Below are 19,784 nucleotides of genomic sequence, written 5' to 3' on the forward strand. Positions count from 1 at the left end.
CTGAGAGGACCAGCTAGGGTGGAGAAAGGGGGAAGCAGGAGGTGAGCCAGAGAGAGAGAGAGAGAGAGAGAGAGAGAGAGAGAGAGAGAGAGAGAGAGAGAGGAAGGGAGAGAGAGGAAAGGGAAAAGAGAGAGTTGGGCAGATTGGGGAAAGTGGAGAATATTTCAGCCATCTCCCCTCGAAGGCTTAGTAGTCGCTGCTCAGCCAAATGCTCCTGTGATATTTGCTGTCCCCTAGACATCATGTAGACAACGGGATAAATCACAGAACCAAATACCAGAGGACACTTAGAAGTCTGGTGGCAGGGAAACCTACTCTGCTATTTTCCAAGGATGTGAACATTTAGGACTTGTCATGTCAAAGCCAAGACCAGAGGAACAGGTTTCCCATGTGATGTTTCAGTATCCTGCTTATGCTATTGTATGTCCAAGGTCAAGGGGAAGCCTGGGACCTGAGTTCGCCCAGACAGGCATCGCTAGCCTCCTCTTGACTCGATGGAGGAGACTCTGGACACCACACTTGGACAGGACCTGAGGAGTGGAGATTGGGATGCTCCCGAGTTAGCAACTAAATTAAGTCTTCCATTCTAGTGGACCAGCAGTGAGTGGAGTCACGTATCAGCAGTGAGCACCAGAGGAAAATGAGCTCCTTAAGGGGGAAAAAAAGGAAAAGCACTAATCAGGTATAGGTTAGAATGGATATAAAGCCACATCCCTGACCCTCAGACACGTGGGATGGCTAGAAAGCTGGGTCTGTTGTAAGTGATGCCTAATCAGTCAACAGGCTCAACAGCTGAAGTTTCGGGCCGAAGTGATTTGGAACAGTGTCATCTGGAAATTATTTTAGTCTAATAATGAAAAATATAGCTCACATATTTTGCAATTTAGTTCACCTGTTTGTATCTAGCATCTCATTTAGACAACCCAGGAATCTAAAACAAAATGTAACCCTTGGCCCCCACTCCCCAAAAAACTTCCACAAGCTTTGTGTGTATTTCGGTGATCCCTTAAGGCTTCTGTCTTGGAAACCCAAACCTGGAGAAAACCGGTCCCCATATCAGCGGAGGGCACCATCTCCCTGGATGGTTTCAGACTCTGTCACTCCCAGCCCCTGCTCCTCTCTTGGTACAGGTAGGCTTTCACATAAAAGCCTGCAGGTCTCATTCCTGTGCTGCTCTTTCCTTACAGCCATGACGGGACTTGTGGTGCCCCCGATGTAAAGAGGAGGAAGAACTGCTTTCTCATAGCACAAAACTACTTATTCTGATGGACCAATAATGAGGAAAGCACTCTGAGCTCTTTGGGGAGCATCGTGTCCCCGTGGACGTGATGGGCAGACCTCAGAGTGCAAGGAACCGCCGTCTTGCTAGGTCACGTGTCTCCTGCAGCTCTGACGGTCGCTACACAAACTGACCCTCCTGGGGACAAGGACAAAAGATGTCATTGACGTAGTCAGTGCTAAGAGCAGAAATGCAATTCTTTGTTATGAACATTATGAGAACCACCTTCCTATGTTTGTAAAATATTTAAGAAAAAAATTGGCAAAACAATTCATGCTTAATATTTTGGATACTATTTGTTTTTCTTTGTAGGAAAAAAAGTTGAAAGTTTCTATTTTCTATGAAGCCTTTCAGATACCAATTTAGTTTATGCAGAAAAAAAAAATTGAACAAAACAGGGTACCAGCATGGAAGACTTTCTTAAAATGAAATCTGAATTGAATGATGAAATGTATGTGTGTTTGCTTATAGTTTAATCTCTTTAAAAAAAAACAAACAAAAAAGGGAAAAATTTTAAAATGTTTTACAATTATTTAAATAAATAAACGTGTAACTTATTGTAAGTAGAGGTAGAAATTAAGACTTTTTTTTTCTGGAAGAGAGAAGAATTTCTCTTTCTGATGTAAAATGAAGATGATGCAAACATGTAGTAACAAGTTTTAAAAGTGTGTGATTATTACTACAGTTACTTCCTAGACTCCTACCCCCCAGCCTGCATCCCCCTCTTTTGCCATCATTTTATTGACCCATGGACAAGAACATGTAACTTCCATAGATTCCTACAGAGCAACCCACCGCAAAAACCAAGACTCAAGTACATGCCTGTACGCATCACATCGTTCTCAGCTCCATCTGCTTTCTTAAATGGTCTACGTATCCCTTTTGCTGTTCACCCTTTGTGAATAGTTTTTTAAAATCCATCTTAGCTTTCAACAGTCTCCCCTGACAATGTAGAGATTCCCCCTCTTGGAGCATCCCCAGGGAAGAAGTGTCACACCTTCAAGAAGAGCCAAAGCTAACCAAGGGCCCTTTGGAATTCTTCCTTGCCAGAGCCACACGCTTCCTCCTCTTTGGTGGCCTAACTCAGTACAGAGACATAAAGCCCCAAAGAAATTCAGAAACAGAGTCTGCAGACGGTGACTCTTTCTTAGACTCTCAGGATCAGTCTTAGAGTGGCCGAGTGTGACTCTGTCGACAGATTTCCTCTTTTATGTTATTAAACTCTCTTGAAAAGAATATATATCCCACTTGATACTGTTTTCAGACTAGAGTGGGAGGAGATGTGGAGGAGAAATGTGAACATTCCCTCAGGCTCTCTCCTCATGTTCAAAGCCATGGAAATCCGGTTTCTTGGGAGATTCAGAGATCAGGGCCACCTGTGTTCTAAGTAGTGGGGTTATTCAGCCCTCTGTAGTTCCATGACTAGTCCTTAGGGAGAAAACCTTGCAGTAGCTGCTCACAGTGGTTGGTTCTGGAAAGCCCGGCTGATCCTGGACATAGTCCAGATGTGCTTGGATTGCCGACAACGGTATCATCTTTTCCCACTTGGGGTTCTCTTTTCGACTCACTGGCACCACAGTAGAGTCTATACACAGACTTAGTTTGGGGTCCTTGGTTGAGGTTCTAACATTAGGAATTGATGCAGCTATCATGGGAAAACATCCTTAGTACATCTGAGCCAACTTTTAGATGACCTCTTTTGCCCCACTGATTCATGCCCCCCCATACCCAACCCGGACTTTCCTGTTTGCCTTTAGCTCACTCTGGAATTATCCAATATAACCTATACTTTTTCTATGCACATTGAGAATCCAAGGTTTTGGAAATGTGGCATGCTTATAACTGCTGCTGACAGGCCCTCGCAGCCAGGGCTTCCAGCACCAAAATACGTGGAAATGTAGGCGAAAAAGTTCCCCAGCAAGAAATTCAAGGGAAGGGGAAGAGATGGGTGGAAGACAAACATTACCATCCCAAAGTGAAGGCAGAACAAAATTAAGCATGTTCAGAGCTGGATTTGAGCCAATCCAACATAAGGAAAATGTTTTTTTAAGTAGCATTGCTTTTAGAACCTGTGAATCTTGCTTCTGCATGAAGATGAGTACAGTACTGTCTTCAAAATGATTGTAGAATTGTTGGTAGCTTTACACCGAGAAATGTGTAACTAAATGCCTGACATCCTTGACCATTCAGCTAGAACCTTGGCAGCAACAGGTCTATTTAATTGTACAAATGTGTGTAAGGATTATTTTTAGTGTACTAATAAATTAAAACCAGAGCTACACTGTCCTCCTTAGTCATTGTTATTGACTCATCCGGTCCCAGGTTATTTTTGTGCCACTTGGAATACAAGTATTTCTATAGGTAACTACAAAATTCTATCCGACCTTTGTAAGAGGAGCTGTGTACGATTTTTCATTTAAAGGGACAATTTACTTCATTATTTATCTCATGTTTTTGTTAGAGCATCGAAATTCTTCCCAGTTTTTCTTTGCACATTGCAGTATGCATGGTTTAACAACCATTATCTTCTCTACCTTTTGTACAGTATGATCTCATTTTCAAACTGTATAGTTTTACTTTATTGTTTTGCTTTGTCAGTTATATACGGCATAAAGTTGCTATGCACAGAGCTTTTTGTAAAGACGGCTTTTTTGTTTACTGTTTTTAATGGTCTTACTTATGAAAGAATATCTTGTTTGTAAAATGAATATGTCTACTTCAGTTTTAAACTTTAAATTATCCTAACAAAAAAAAAATAAAATTTTTGTACTGTAAAAATTGGACCTTGGCTTTCTTTCCTTTTTTTTTTTTTTTTTTTTTTTTTTTTTCTTTTTTTGTTTTGTGTATTTTAGAGAAATTTGGTTTGGGATTTGTTCTTGACTTGAGTGGTTTCCTTATAACTGTGGTCTCTAGAATTTTCCTCTAGTTGAGGAAATTTTATTACAGCTTTTACCTACATGGAAAGTGTACTATGGTACTTACCTGGAGGAGAGCTTATGAATGACATCGTGTCAGTTCTCTCTATTTATCCATACCCATCTGGTCAAATTCTTCCATAAAAAACCCCGAACTCCAAAGACCCAATTTGCTCTATTTGCTCATGATGTTCTTGAGGCAGCTGGCTGTCCACCAGGACTTAAGGCTACTGTTGAAGCCATGCTGAAAACTGATCCATCAGATACTGGGTGAAGAACTGGAGGATGGGCTTGATGTCTGTTCTTAAGTCTTAGGAAAGGGGCACAGCACCTGTCTCCAGGGGGACACGATGCATAGAGGACATCTCCACAGGAAGACACAGGGGCTGGAGCCATCACAGAGGGCCACGGTGGTCAGAGAGGGTCCACTGGCGGGCCTACTCCAGGCCTCCAAGGGTGCCCGGCATTTTGTAACAGAGGTGGTAGTGACTGTCCCAGGTGGGAGGGACAACCTGAGCAGTGATATGTAAAAGGAACTGCAGGAAACACACTTAGAGGAATTTGATCCTAAATATGATTTTCAATCAGAATATTCACAAGTTTAAATGGGTTCTCTCGTTTCTCCCACAAGGCTACAGAGACCTTCCAACCACATAAACGGTCCTCCTGGCGTAAGTAGATCAGATGTTCCGAACAGCGAACTGAGAAAGCCCCAGGGCCTCGGCTTTCCTCGATGAAGACTGGCTGGGCCCCCGAGTGTTGGCATGGTGGGCCTGGGTTTCAGTACCGACTTCCCAGGGGGCTTTCCCTGACCTTGGTCTCTGCCACTGAGCGTTCAGGTCCTGGTCATCCTCTCTGTTCATTTGTTTGTCGCTCTGTGGGCTCTGCCTCCGCTTTAGACAGGAGGCTCATGAGTGGGGGAACGCGACAGTCCCCACGCTGTGTGCAGACCTGAGCTGGAGGGAGTGCGTGAGCAGGCTCAGTGCCGAGCCCCAGGGGTAGCCGTCCCTAATCGCTCTCAAGTGGCATCGCTTTGAGAATAACTTCTCAGGGATTCCTGGTCAGCCAGCTCATCAAAGCTGTGGTGCCACATGTCCACCTTGTACGGGGACTGGCTGCTAATCAGACGCGGGAAACCCGCCCCGGGAGGGAAGTGAAGAGGCGGCTCTGGCTGGCAGCCCCGGCCCGTCGCTCTGCCCGTTGGCTTTGCAACTTATCCCACGTGGGTTCCCTGCTCAGCCGCCGCTCCAGAACCAGAACTTGGGCCTTTTAGGAAGGAGTCCCTTCCACTCCGATTCCAGATAACTTGCCAACCACACTCTCGAATCTCGACGGGCTTGCGGTGCACACACCGGCGGCAAGGGGTTCCGAGGGGTCGTGGGGCGCCCGTGTGAAGATGCGGGGAGACTCAGAACGTCAAGAATTAATGGAGACTAAGTCCCAAAGCACCTCGTTCACCAGACCCAGGAGCTTAGACTACACTGCAGACAGCAGAAGGCTGCTCAAGCAGCTCAGTCGAGGGGTGACGCCGCCAACTTCATGCTCTAGGTCACCGTGACTCCAGCGTGGGTCGTGGACGGAGGGCGGTCCTGGGCACTGGAGGCGAGGGCCGAGGGCAGCGGAGCAGCCTCCAGAATCCCTGGCATTACAGGTGTGTGGGCACTACACCCAAATGATTCCTCTGTTGCTGAGTATTTCAGCGTCTGTTTTGGCTGGGTTTACACTTTCTTTGAGGACTTTGTAGGAGTTTCGTTGGTTTGGTTTGTGGTTTTTGCTCTTGCCTAGTGTTCGCGTTGCTATGGAGATGTCTGAAGCCATGCCAATCTTCCTCCCTCCCCTTTAGTATTCCTCTTAGGTAACTAAGGCACTCCTAGAATTTATTGTACAAATTGTGCTGGATTTGAGAGTGAAAGAATCCAATCAATTATTGTGCTTGGAAAACAGATGTCGACTGGGACTATCCCAGGGTCACTTAGCTCACGTGTGATGTGATTTTGTTGTCTGCTGGCCCAAAGGAGTCTTCCTGTACTTTTGAAGCACAGTAACCTCACGTGGATGTGGCTTGGTGTTGATTGTTCTCTGTCGCCCCCCCACCCCCCTACCTCCATGACCCTGGGATACTACTTTCCCTTTCAATGTATAGATTAAAGTCTTTTTTTATTTCTGGAAAGTTTTCTTTAATCATAACATCAATATACATGCTCTGGTCCTTCATGCTGGTTCTTGTGAGGGACTCCGGTTGTACCTGTGTTGGATCGCTGCTCTCCACCGTCTGCATCTCCCCTGTCCTCTCGGTGCTTTGGGCTCTGAGTGTATCTTGCTTTCTCACTCTTCCCCTCTCTGCTCCTCCTGGCTTTCATTTCTCATGTAATCTTGTTTTGCCCTTTCCCTATTGACCACAAGCTGTGCTGGATTCTACTTCATCACTTTCTATTGTGTTTCTTATTTTTTAAATTGCAATTGCATCTCTGCTTTGAGCTATGATCTCATAGAAAAATTGGAGATTTTTTTTCTCTTGTTATGACAATGAACTTGATAAGAATTGCCATCAGCCCATGAAAACGTTTTTCTGGTTCTTCACTGGACATTTATTTCCTTTCCTTTTCCTTTTTACCCCTCATAGGTTATTTTTATAAAATTGAGTTGATACATTTGGATAATCTCTGATTAAAATGAGATTCTCCTGAAACAGCTATTTTCTTTAAAAAAATTTATTTGTTCCTTTTAGATAGAGTCTATTTTGACATGTCATACATACATGGAGTATAATCTCCCATTTTTGTGGTTGTAACATGATGTGAAGTTTCACTGGTTGTGTTTTCATATATGAATGTAGGAAAGTTATGTCCAATTCATTCTACTGTCTTCCCTATTCCTATCCCCTCTCCCTTCCCTTCACTCCCCTTTGTCTAACCCAATGAACTTCTATTCTTTCCTCCCTACCCCCTTATTGTGCGTTAGCATCCACATATCAGACAGAACACTTGGACTTTGGTTTTTTGGGATTGGCTTATTTCACTTAGCATGATAGACTCCAGTTGCATCCATTTACCAGCAAATGCCATAATTTAATTCTTCTTTAAGGCTGAGTAATATTCCCTTGTATATATATATCTACCACATTTTCTTTATCCATTCATCTGTTGAAGGGCACCTAGGTTGGTTTCATAGCTTAGCTATTGTGAATTGAGCTGCTATAAACATTGATGTGGCTGCATCACTATAGTATGCTGATTTTAAGTTCTTTGGGTGTATACTGAGGAGTGGGATAATTGGGTCAAATGGCAGTTCCATTTCACATTTTCTGAGGAATTTCCCTACTGCTTTCCAGAGTGGTTGCACCAGTTTACAGTCCTACCAGCAATGTATGCATGTACCTTTTTCCCCACATCCTTGTCAATATTTATCATTACTTGTATTCTTGATAATTGCTGTTCTGACTAGAGTGAGATGAAATCTCAGTGTAGTTTTAATTTGCATTCCTCTAATTGCTAGTGATGTTGAACATTTTTTCATATATTTGTTGACTGATCATATATATCTTCTTCTGTGAAGAGCCTGTTCAGTTCCTTTGCTATTTATTGATTGGGTTATTTGGGGTTTTCGTGCTGGTTTTTTTTTCAGTTCTTTATATATCCTGGAGATTAATGCTGTATCTGAAATGCAGGTGGCAAAGATTTTCTCCCATTCCACAGGCTCTCTCTTCATGTTCTTGCTGTAAAGAAGTTTTTAATTTGTCCATCCCATTTATTGATTCTTGATTTTATTTCTTGGGCTTTAGGAGTCTTGTTGAGGAAGTCAGGTCCTAAGAATACATGATGGAGATTTGGGCCTATTTTTCTTCTAGTAGATGCAGGGTCTCTGTTCTAAAGCCTAGGTCCTTGATCTACTTTTTGAGTTTTATGCAGGGTGAGAGATAGGGGTCTAATTTCATATTATTACATATGAACTTCCAGTTTTCCCAGCACCATTTGTTGAAGAGGTATCTTTTCTCCAGTATATGTTTCTGGCACCTTTGTTTGGTATGAGATAATTGTATTTCTGTGTGTTTGTCTCTGTGTCTTCTATTCTATACTATTGGTCTTCATGTCTGTTTTGGTGTCAATACCATGCTGTTTTTGTTACTATATCTCTGTGGTACAATTGAAGGTCTTGTATTGTGATGCCTCCTGCTTCACTTTTCTCACTAAGGATTGCTTTGCCTGTTCTGGGCTTTTACTTTTCCAAATGAATTTCATGACTTTTTTTTCTATTTCTATGAAGAACATCATTGGAATTTTAACAGAAATTGCATTAAATCCTTATAGCACTTTTGGTAGTATGGCCACTTTGACAATATTAATTCTGCCTATCCAAGAACATGGGAGAGCTTCCCATCTTCTGAGGTCTTCAATTTCTTTCTTTAGTTGAACCAGCTATTTTCCAGGAACACGAGACGGGAGGGTCTAGGTGATGTTCCAGGTTAGCAGAAATTCCTATTTCAGTGGTGTGTGTGCACGTGTCTGGGTATGTAAGAAAGAGGAACTTCTTTCAGATTTTACCTCTTCCTTGGAAAATGGACCAGAGTCTGTGCCGCGGCTCACAGTGCAGGCTGCTCGTCCTCAGCAGCTCGCTGGTTCCGGCGAGTACAGCTTGTTTGGACAATTCCCTCTGTCAGTTCTGCTACTCTGCTTCTTCCCTCTGCCAAATGGGGTCCAGAGACATGCCTGCAATCAGACCGCATGTTCATTACACTTGCTTCAAACAAGAGATGGCGGGCTATCCTTCAGGGTGGCCCCTTGTGTCCCAAGAGCTTTGTCCAGCGTCAGCAGCGGACGTGTCCACATCAGCCTTCCCATGTCCTGGTCTGCTTCCCGCTGCCCTTGCCAGCCTTTCCCATGCATTTGATGGGGGCCACTTGTTTTCCTGGTTCCATCAAAGGTGAAACTCATGCCCTTCTTTCTCATAGCCCTATCTTCTTGAGTGATTCAGGAGGGAATTGGCAGAAAGTGTCTTACGAGAGCTTTGTAGCCTGGATCACCTCAGAAGCTCTGCAGTGCACAGGATAATGCAAGGGAAGGTGTGAGACCCGCCTCTTCATTGTAGCACCACACACCAACTTACTTTTGACCTTGCAGATAACCGCTCTGTGCCCCAGCTCGATGGCCGCATTCTTCACTCTCTCTATTGGATTCTGCTAAACACAGGAAGTAAGATGCAAGCAATACCCAAAACAACAACAAATGAAAGAGATTGTCCTGATGGAATTTGGTATAATGAATAACAAGCACAAAAGGATCCATGGCCTGACTCTTAGAAATCTGTTAAAATGGCGCATAAGCTGTCATACCCCTGGTAGTATTATAGGAGGTGGTTTTGGTTGTTGCCCTAAAACAGATTGCTAATTTTTTTTTAACATATTTTATAGACAGAAGTCAGTATGAAAAAGTGGAAATAGCTAAAATTCAGAGACCTGGATTTAAATTCAAGTCCTACCATCCCCGGCTGTGTAATCTTTAATAAGTGACTGCATTGATTCTAGCCTTTTTAAACACAAAACAAGTACAATATATGTATACGTGTGGCATACATGTAACAACTACACATACATGCACAGTTATTAGAATTAAAAGAAAAACGTCTACTTTGGAGAATGTAATTTCATTGAGGGCTGAATTTTTTTTTTTTTTTTTTTTTTTTTGCAGGGAGGGGGACTCTTCACTGCTGTATTCCCAGAATATTAGAATAGTACTTGGCATGAGTAGACACTCCATAAAAAATAAACAACCAAATGAGCATGCAGAATTCCTACATGTGATGCTCAGTAAATTCAACAATAATAGCTTCAACATGGGTTTTCAGAGTCTCACAGACTCAAATTTGTACCCCAGTTCTCCCCTCACCAGTCCACTCTGCCTTCTCTGGTTCATCATCTTCAAAGGCACAGAATTTCAATCCTGGTCCTGCCTTGGGGTCAAGGAACATCTCCCTCTGAAGGGCCACAGCTCCTTATCTGACAGGTGCCAAGAAGGGGAGCAGCCAGGCACGGCATTTGCTCAAGTTGGTGTGTGGACAAAAGAGTGCCTAGCAATGGGACCATTGTTTGACCTTGGGTACCCTTTGGTTCAGTGAATATTAGGGTGGAACAATAGGTACCGTGCAGGAAGTAGCTCTTAAGTACTCTGTGTGCTTGGAAGGGAGTGGTACACACAGGAGAAGCTGCAGTCCCTGTTTTTTTAAAGTGATGACACCAAAGAATAAACAATATGTCCTAACATCAGTCTATGTTTTCTTCCATTAAAAAAGTTAATAAGATTTTTTTTTTATCATAGACTAGAACATCTGGTGTGTCATGGCTATGACTTTTGAGGACAACACAAGCATTGTTTTCAATCCCAGATTTTTCGAGGTCCAAGAGTTTGAACCCATGAAAAATTGCTTTTAAAACAAGAATGAGCCCAAAGTGACTTGGAGCATCAAATCCAAATATTCACCCATTTCTGAACTGAACAAGAGTTGAATAGTTGCATGGAACGCGAGTGCCTCACAGATTGGGGCTATATAAATTTGATATATTATGGTCATGAAATATTTGAGATGCTGGTTTGCCAACAATAGTGATAACGACTAAAAACGTGGAAATGCTAAGCTTCCATTCTCTGCACTGTGGAGTAGTGGAATGGGTATGAGCGATGGAAGCCAGCAGGCCTGGGTTCTAATCCCACCTCGCCCCCAGAAAATTATCTTTATGAGCTGTAATTTTCCCATCTGTAAAAATGGAGAGAAGAAGACCATTATGACAAGATTCCTTCCTGCCAAGATTGTTGTGAAGTTTAAAATAAATAACGAATGTCAAAGTGGGAGACACAGCAAGCGTTCAGCTCTGTACAGTTTCATTTCTTTCCCTTCGCCTGGGAAGAGGATAAAACACGTGTTTATCTGGAAAGCCACCCATCCCTCTTTCCTTACAACCCCCTCCCCGGCAGCACAGGAAAGAAGATATTCATTGGTCCATGTTTGTGAAACACTTAGAAGATTAAAGAGCTGGTTGTGGTATGGTGCCATTTACGTCACAGTACAGGAGTTTAGTTGGCTGGCTGCTTCAAGTGGCTCCTTGCCATGTAAGGCTGTCCTAATAGAGGTGCTCCTGTCACTCAAAATTCAGAGTGGTCTTTGGGAAGGCACGTATCCACCTGCCCTGCTGTGCAGGAGGCAGCGTTCTGGAGAGACAAGAGTATAGCTTGTTCTCTAATATCCATGGCGATGAGAAACCAGTGAAAGGAGACCCAACTTTATCCATTTGAAATCTACAAATGAGCCTAAATTCCCTTTAGCAACAATTTTTACTGACAAGAATGTACCTGATCCATTTTGGTTTTGGAATATCTCCTTGCCCTGGTAAGTCTCAGGACCCAGAAAAGTAAGATCAATTTCACATGAATAAAAGCAGAGCTTCTCAAGCTGGGGTTCATAAGTCCCTGAGCCAGGGGTACCATGTTCCATGGAGGACTCGGGAGCTCTGGGCTCCCTAGGACCCATCTCCAGTGCTGGGTTCTCCTCTCCTCTTGGGTACATGGAAACGTCACATGCACTTCCAGTAAAACATCACCCATTGCTGTGAATTAATATCGTCAATACAAAATTTATTGATTTTGTGGTTTTATTCTTTTTACTTTGTGAATTACTTTTATTAAACAAGCATACATAAAAGCATGAGAACTTCAACTTTAGCTTTGTGCGAGGTTTAGTATAATTATAATATAAATAATTTAAGAAACACCGTGAACTTTTAAGAATTTTATTCCTTAATTTTTATGAATTCTAGATTTTTAATTTCCAAATATACTACCCAAATTTGAGAAATAGTAGATTATGGGAATGAAAAGGGTCAGGAAAAAATTTGGTCATCTACCAAAGGGTCATCATTCCTTGGATAATCAAGACTTGGCTGAATGCTAATTCCTGTGTTCTGTAATTCTGCTTCAATAAAAGAAGTCTCCATGTATTATTCTAGTATTTCATTTTTGCCTCTGAATTATGTTCATATCCACAAATCCCAGCCAAGGGCCTGTTGAATAATTGTCCCCACATGTAAAATTTTCCTGGTGATGTTTTCCTTGCCTTGGTCCTCTGAAATATAGAAATGTGTTTCTAATTATTCGCAGAACCACCCTGGTAACTGCACTGTATCATCTCAATAATATGACTGACTCATTGAGCACACTGGTGGAGCTCAGTCATGTTTGACACCATCCAAGAAAAATTAGTGACTTCAATGACCTCCCATTGCACAGGCTCACCTATAATCCAGGTGACCATATTTTGTAAGCCAACAATCAGAACTTGTGACTTGACAAGTAGAAATACATCTGAAATTAGTGTTGTTCTGGAAAATCCAGGACATATGTATTCCTACAGCACAAGCCACAGAAGTTACCCACTCTGGTGCCTTCACTTTCTTATTTTTGAAACCTAAAACAACCGATTCTTAACTCCACTGTCCTTACAGCTACACATGTCGGGGAGGCCCAAGAATCTATCACTTCCCTGAATTCGGTGAACGTGTGAGAGGTGAGTGTAGAAATCAACCAGCTCTTCTGGGAAACTGTCCTGGCTTTGCAGGAAAACCAGAAAGACCACCTTTGTGTATAATAAGCCTCTTACAGAATTGGGCCTTTCTTCGAGTTTAGCAGGGTTGGCACATTGATGGTAGACCAGGCTATCCAGAAACCTGAGGAAATGCTCAGGCAGCAGGCTCAATTTTTCCTCTGTGTTGAACTGTATTTTGCTAATCCTGGGTCCCAAGTCTATGAGCCCATTGCCAAATTGCAGAGGTAGCTCTCATACTAGTTGACACTCTTTCCTACTTGTCTGTCCTTTTTTTCTTCTTCTTCTTCTTCTTTATCATCATCATCTTCTTCTTTTTTTTTTTTTTGTTAATTTTTAAAAGAATATCCTAGAGTGGAAGAAGAGATAAAAATGGAGAGAGAACAGGATATATACTTGATCTTCAAACAAAGAACAGAAGGATTTCCTGGCAGGGCCATCCATGTGGGCACAGGACTGAATACCATGTTGCAGAAAAGTTCTGTTAAATAAATTCACAGAGGACTTAGGAACAGAAAGGAAGCATCCAAGAGAAATAGGAAGGATCACCAAAAATTCTATCCTGTAGGACAGACATATTTGATGTGGGGAGTATAGAGAGGGCTGTTCCTTGTGACAACACCGGAGACGTGATTGATGGCATCAACACCCGGGAAGTGACAGCGAACGTGGCCAGGCCTCACCTTGACATTCCTCAGGATGGCAGAGTGGAAGGAGCCCGTGGCAGAGGCAGCAGCTGGAGCGGGCGGGAGGGAGCGCGGGAGGCCCTCAGAAGCACCGGGCTGCTCTCTGTCTGTTGGCAAGAGAAAGGCAACAGGGAATAAGTCTGGGGAGGGTGCTTCCTCCGACATGTTCTAACCTAGTTTTCTAAAAGCCAAGGACTCCAACCATCGCAACACAGAAAACTGCATGAATCCTGTGCCTTTTCTGGGTTGTCCTTTCTCAAGCATGAGTGGAAATGCCAAATGAACCTGCCTGTGACTTCCACATCCCAAGCCAAGCCCCCCTGCACTCAGGACCTTCACAAGGTCCCTTCCCCCGTGCACGAACCCTGTCGTGGTGCATGTGATGCTGTATCAGGCACTTTTAAAGGACACGGTGCAGGTAAGATCTGAAAGGGGGCAGTTGGGCTGCAATGGAAGGGCTTAGTCATGTATTTGTCCATTTTCTTTTGCTATTTCAAAATGTCTGAGGCTGGGTACTTCATTGAGACGACAGGTTTATCAAGCTCACAGTTCTGGAGGCCGAAAGGCCAAGGTTTGAGCAGCCCCATCTGTTTGGCCATCATGGCGGATGGCCTCACAATGGTGGGATCGCACGTGAAGAGGGGACCCAGTGAGACAGGAGCTGGAGGGACTCAGGAGTGGGGCTTGCCCTTAATGACTAGCTTCTTGTAGAAATGAGTCAGGACCTTGGTGAGAGCTCCATTAAGCTCTTTCGAGAATGACTCCCAGAGACCTAAATAGGTCTCCCACTAGGCCCCGCCTTATAAAGGCCCCCACCACTTCCCCAAACCATCACACTGACCAAGCTTCCAGCAGCTCGGGGGACACAGTCAAGCCACATGCAGATCAGAACTATTTTCAACCCTCGGGTCACCTATGGATTGATGGTGCGGGCTCTTGTCCTCCCTGAAGCTCTATTTCCTGTTTCACACCAATGGGCCAAGGCCTCCTCTCCTCCCAGAGTTGTGATGGGAATGGAAACCGAGGTGCCCTGGAGGCACATGGAGCACGGAACAGGAATCAGACACTCGCGGAGTCCAGGGATCTGAACTTGCGGGAGTGGTAGCCCTCAGTTCGCAGTAGCCGATTGTAGAAAGCCTGGCTAAAATGTGTTAGGTGGGAAGAGCTTGAAGAATTGAACTAGAGTGAAACTCTAGTAGCTTTGGTCCCTTTTCTCTGATGACCATAGTGACAAAAAAGAGACTTGGCAAGATAATCCAAGGGAGGAGCTGCTTAAGGCCTTGGAGTGATGGAACTCATCCAAACTAGACTGAGGTGACCGTACCCAGCTTCAGGGAAGACTCCAGCTATGAGTTAGATGCTGGTTGGTTTTTGTGTGCCAGGCTTTGGTAGCCCATGTACCCAACACAGATCCAGGTGTTGCCTCTGGAGGTGTTCTGTAGAGGGAGTGTGCATCTCACAATCCCTGTACTGGGAGTAAGTGGGGACTTCACTCTGTGCATGGGTGGGCCTCACACAATCAGTTGAAAAGCCCAAAGAGGCAATAACTGAGGTCTCCAGGCAGAGAGAAAGTTTGCCTCAAGATTATGGTCAACACCTGCCGTGAGTCCCAGCCTTCTGGTCTACCCTAGGAACAGCAGACTTGCCAGCCCCTACAATTATATGAGCCAAATTATGTGAGCCAAATGCTTAAAGCAAACCAATCTTTGTCTCTCTCTCTCTCTCCCATACCACACACACACACAAAACCTATTGGTTCTGTTTCTCTGGAGAACTCGACAATACATGCATTATAAATAAAATGAATTTCAATGTGGTCTGTTGTATATTTCCTTGTTCATTCGAATTTAGTAATTTGCGTTTTCTCACTCCTTCTCTTTGTTAATTGGCTAAGGTTTATCAATTCGGTATTTTTTCAAAAGAACCAACTTTTTATTTTGTGAATTTTTTGATTGTTTCTTTCATTTCAATTCATGATTCAGCTCTGATTTTAACTATTTCCTGTCTTCTACTACTTTTGGTGTGCCTCTGTTCTTCTTTTTCTAGGGCTTTGAGTAGTAGTGTTAGTCATTTATTTGTTGATTTTTTTTCTTCTTCTTTTTTTTTTTTTTGAATGCACTCCATGAAATAAAATTCCTCTTAGTACTTGCTTTCATAGTGTCCCAGAGATTTTGATATGATGTATCTTTGTTCTTGTTTACCTCTAAGAATTTTTTGATTTTCCCCCCGATGTTCTTCTGTTATCCATTCATCCATTCATCATTCAATAGCGTATTATTAATCTCCAGGTGTTGGAGTAGTTTCTGTTTTTTATTGTCATTTATTTCTAGTTTCAATCCATTATGATCTGATAGAATACAAGGTAGTATCTCTATCTTCTTGTATTTGCTAACAGTAGCTTTGTGGCATACTTTGTGGTGCTTGCCTGGCAATGTGTAAGGCCCCAGGTTGGATTTTAGAGAAGGATCCATGTGCTGCTTGAGAAGAAAGTGTATTCGCTCTTGGTTGGATGGTATATTCTGTATATGTCCATTAAGTCTAAATTATTGATGTGTTATTGAGATCTATTGTTTCTTTGTTCGATTTTTGTTTGGAAGATCTGTCCAGTGGTGAGAGAGGTGTATTAAAGTCATCTAGTATTATTGTGTTGTGGTCTATTTGATTCCTGGAATTGAGAAGGATTTGTTTGATGTACATGGATGAGCCACTGTTTGGGGCATAGATATTTATGATTGTTATGTCTTGCTGATTTATGCTTCCCTTAAGCAGTATGAAATATCCTTCTTTATCCCTTCTGACTAACTTTGGCTTGAAATCCACATTATCTGATATGAGGATGATGTTCAACATCTCTAGTAATAAGAGAAATGCAAATCGAAACTACACTAAGATTCCATTTCACCCCAATTAGAATGGCGATTATCAAGAATAAAAGCAACAATAGGTGTTAGAGAGGATGTGGGGAGAAAGGTACACTCATACATTGCTGGTGGGGCTGCAAATTAGTGCAGTCACTCTGGAAAGCAGTGTGGAGATTCCCTAGAAAACTTGGAGTGGAACCACCATTTGACTCAGCTATCCCATTCCTTGGCCTATACCCAAAGGACTTAAAATCAGCATACTACAGAGATACAGCCACATCAATGTTCATAGCTGCTCAATTCACAATTGCTAGACTGTGGAACCAACCTAGATGCCCTTCAATGGATGAATGGATAAAGAAACTGTGGTATATGTACACAATGGAATATTACTCAGCCATAAAGAATAATAGAATTATGGCATTTGCAGGCAAATGGATGAAATTGGAGAATATCATGCTAAGTGAGATAAGCCAATCTCAAGAAACCAAAGGACGAATGATCTCACTGATAAGCAGATGATGATACATAATGGGGGGTGGAAGGGAGGCAAGAATGGAGGAAGGAAGGACTGTATAGAGGGAAAACAGGTGGAAGGGGTGGGGGGAGGAAAAAAATAACAGAATGAAGCAAACACCATTTTCTATATAAATGTATGATTACACAAATGGTATGCCTCTACTTCATGTACAACCAGAGAAACAAGTTGTACCCCATTTGTTTACAATAAAAAATAATTAATTAAATAAATTAAACTTAAAAATAAAATAAATGAATTTCACTATATGTAAATTATACCTGAAAATTGTTTTTAAAAATAAAAACTACAAGCTGTATAGTTCCATCTCTATAAAATCCTAGAAACTGAAGACTTACCTGTAATGACAGAAAGCTGATCTGTGGTTGCCAGAGATGAAGGGGAAATTACAAAAGGGTTTGGGGAAACCTGCAGGGGTGATGCTGTTCACTCTCGTCACAGCGATAGTGTGTCCTGGTGTTTACATCTGTCCCAGCTCATCGCATTGTGCGCTTTAAATGTGCTCAGTTTATTGTACATCTCTTCCAGGCCTTAATAAAATATCGTTTAAGAAAAAGAGGCAAAGGGCTGGGGCTGAGCTCAGTGGTAGAGCGCTTGCCTGGCATGTGTGAGGCCCTGGGTTGGATTCTCAGCACTGCATTAAATAATAAGTAAATGTCCACTGACAATTTAAAAAATTAAAAAAAAAAAAAAAAGAAAAAGAGGCGAAAAGACATGTGAAGACATAGATCCAAGCAGAAGGATGTCTAAGGCTCAGAGCAGACGGGGGCCTATGTGGCCCGTTTGGGGCCCCCTCCTCCTTTACCTAACTGGTGTCCTGAGGCTGCACAGAGAACAGGGATGGGACCCAGCCCAACCTCGAGGTCTCTGGACATCCCGTTCCTCTTCTAGCTCAGGTGAAGGTGCCCCTGGACACACGCGTCCACGTGTTACTGGAGACAAAGGAGGACACCAGCGATAACGTCCAGTCCCCCACTCAGAACGCATGTTGGTAGAGGCAGCGCCAGGACGCCCTGGCTCGTGTGCACTGGGGATCGATCTTTATACCGAAACCAAGGTTTGGTCCTCAAGAATGGAATTCAGGGCCCCTGTCCTCTCACGGTAGCCCAGCACAGCTGCGCAGAGAGCAGCAGCTTCCAGAATCACCCAGGATGTAAAACGTTGGGGTCAAGGGAAGAGAAAGAACATTTCCCTCTTACTGAGACGAGTAGGCAAGAGCGTTTTGCAGCAGAGGGGTTTGACCGAACTTCTCGAAGGATGGGTCCTGAAAACTTCTGCTCAGACAGAACCATTAGCAAGCGTGTTAGCAAAGGCTCAGGAAAAGCACTTAGGTGTGTCCCAGGATAGACAAGGAGGTGACCCAGACAGGCAGGAGAGGAACAGCGAAACTCAGTGATAGGGAAACATAAATCTGGGTAACAGGAGCTCTGAGACCACCCTCCGATCGGCACCTGCTGAGAGTCGTGGTGAAGACAAAGCAGGGACTTCATGCAGAAGCCACCAGGAGGTACAGGCGGCCATTGACTAGGAGCCGGCCCTGCGCTGGCTTTCAGACGTTTAGTTGCACTGGGTCTTGTCCACATGACACTGGGGGTTTAAAGCCACTCAAGGCGTTGCTGTGGGCACCACAGAACCATTCAGACAAGATTCACTGCCCAGAGTAAACCAGCAACGGGGGCAAAGCAAGCTCCTCGGGACGCCCGGGAGCAGCCCGGGTGGTCGCGGCCCCACGCAGGCCTCCATCACGGAGGGCAGCAGCCTGCCGGACAGCGCAGGACTCCACAGACCAGGATACCCGGCCCACCACCTCCAGGGGACCCGAATGTACAAGACCAGGGTGTCGAGGGCCCCCTTGGTCCTGCCCACCTGGTTTCCTTCGAGGTCTCTCTCCTTAGCTTGCAGACAGCAGCTCACTCTGGCAGTCTGTCGCCTTTCCTCTGTCCTTGTGCATTCCTGGTCCGCCTGGGGACGAACCCAAGTGCCTGGCCGCAGAAGGAGGGCAGCGAGTTTGTGTCGAAGAGACAGCGAAGGAAGCAAGAAGCAGAGAACCCCAGGAAGGGCAGGCCGGGCCTGCCTGGGAAAGGTGTCACCGACGAGGTCCTGTGTGCACTGGAAACCCTGGGCTGCTTTTATTTTCATTCACGAAAAAGAACAATAGACTTTGGATATCTTAGATTTTTTTTTTTTTTTTTTTCACTTCAAAAAAAAAAAAAAAAAGAATCAGTGCAAGGAACTTTCTATACTAGTCTTTAACACCCCTACTGAGCCTGTGATGGGCTGTCTCCTTCCATATTTACAAGTGACTCAGCTGAGGCTGACACAATTTGGGGACATGGCCAAGTCTCAGAGCCAGCCAGTGACAGAGCCAGAACCTAACCCTGCCTCTAATTCTCCTCATTTTCCCACTTGCACTTTAATATAAGCAAGATGTTTTTTTTTTTTTTTTTTTTAATTTAAAAAATCTTTTAAAATAAGATTGTTTCCCTGTATTAGATTCAAGCTGGCCTTGGGAGTGAAGGAAGAATCAAAAGAACTTGGAAACGTTTGGGAAAGAAATGGCCAAAATGAGAACAACTTGGGACAGAAAGAAAGAAAACTCTTCCCAACCAGGGGAAAGAAACGAAGGAGCTGGTTCACTCGTGGTAAGAGCCGGGGAGGCCAGGGCTGTGTCCTACCGCTGCGCTCAGTGGCTCCTCTCCTCCTCCAGCTTCCCAGCTGGGAACACAGGACGTTCTCAGGATCGGATGATCTTTTAGTTGAAAAAAAGGAAAGGTCAAGGAGACAGAATGGATTGCAACTGCAATAGAGGGATCAGAGGGGAGAGGAGAGAAGCTGAGTCTCTACTCCATGATGTCAGAGCAAACGGAAAAGCTGAAGAAGGCACTTGAGGAATAACTTTTTCTTTCTGTCTCCTTTTTT

The 19,784-nt window shown here is 43.7% G+C and overlaps 1 protein-coding gene across 1 annotated transcript in view; it reads left to right on the forward strand.

The window, feature by feature from the left end:
- EBF2 (EBF transcription factor 2) overlaps positions 1-4,039 on the forward strand; it is a 180,406-nt gene extending 176,367 nt beyond the window's left edge. The window contains exon 16 of the mRNA XM_079139033.1: positions 1,188-4,039. Within this exon, the coding sequence (XP_078995159.1) occupies positions 1,188-1,219 (32 nt within the window). The 3' untranslated portion in view covers positions 1,220-4,039. The remainder of the gene's footprint in view (positions 1-1,187) is intronic.
- Positions 4,040-19,784: the final 15,745 nt, after the last annotated feature.

The sequence above is a fragment of the Sciurus vulgaris genome, assembly GCF_902686455.1.
Source record: "Sciurus vulgaris genome assembly, chromosome: 5".
NCBI classification, from domain to species: domain Eukaryota; kingdom Metazoa; phylum Chordata; class Mammalia; order Rodentia; family Sciuridae; genus Sciurus; species Sciurus vulgaris.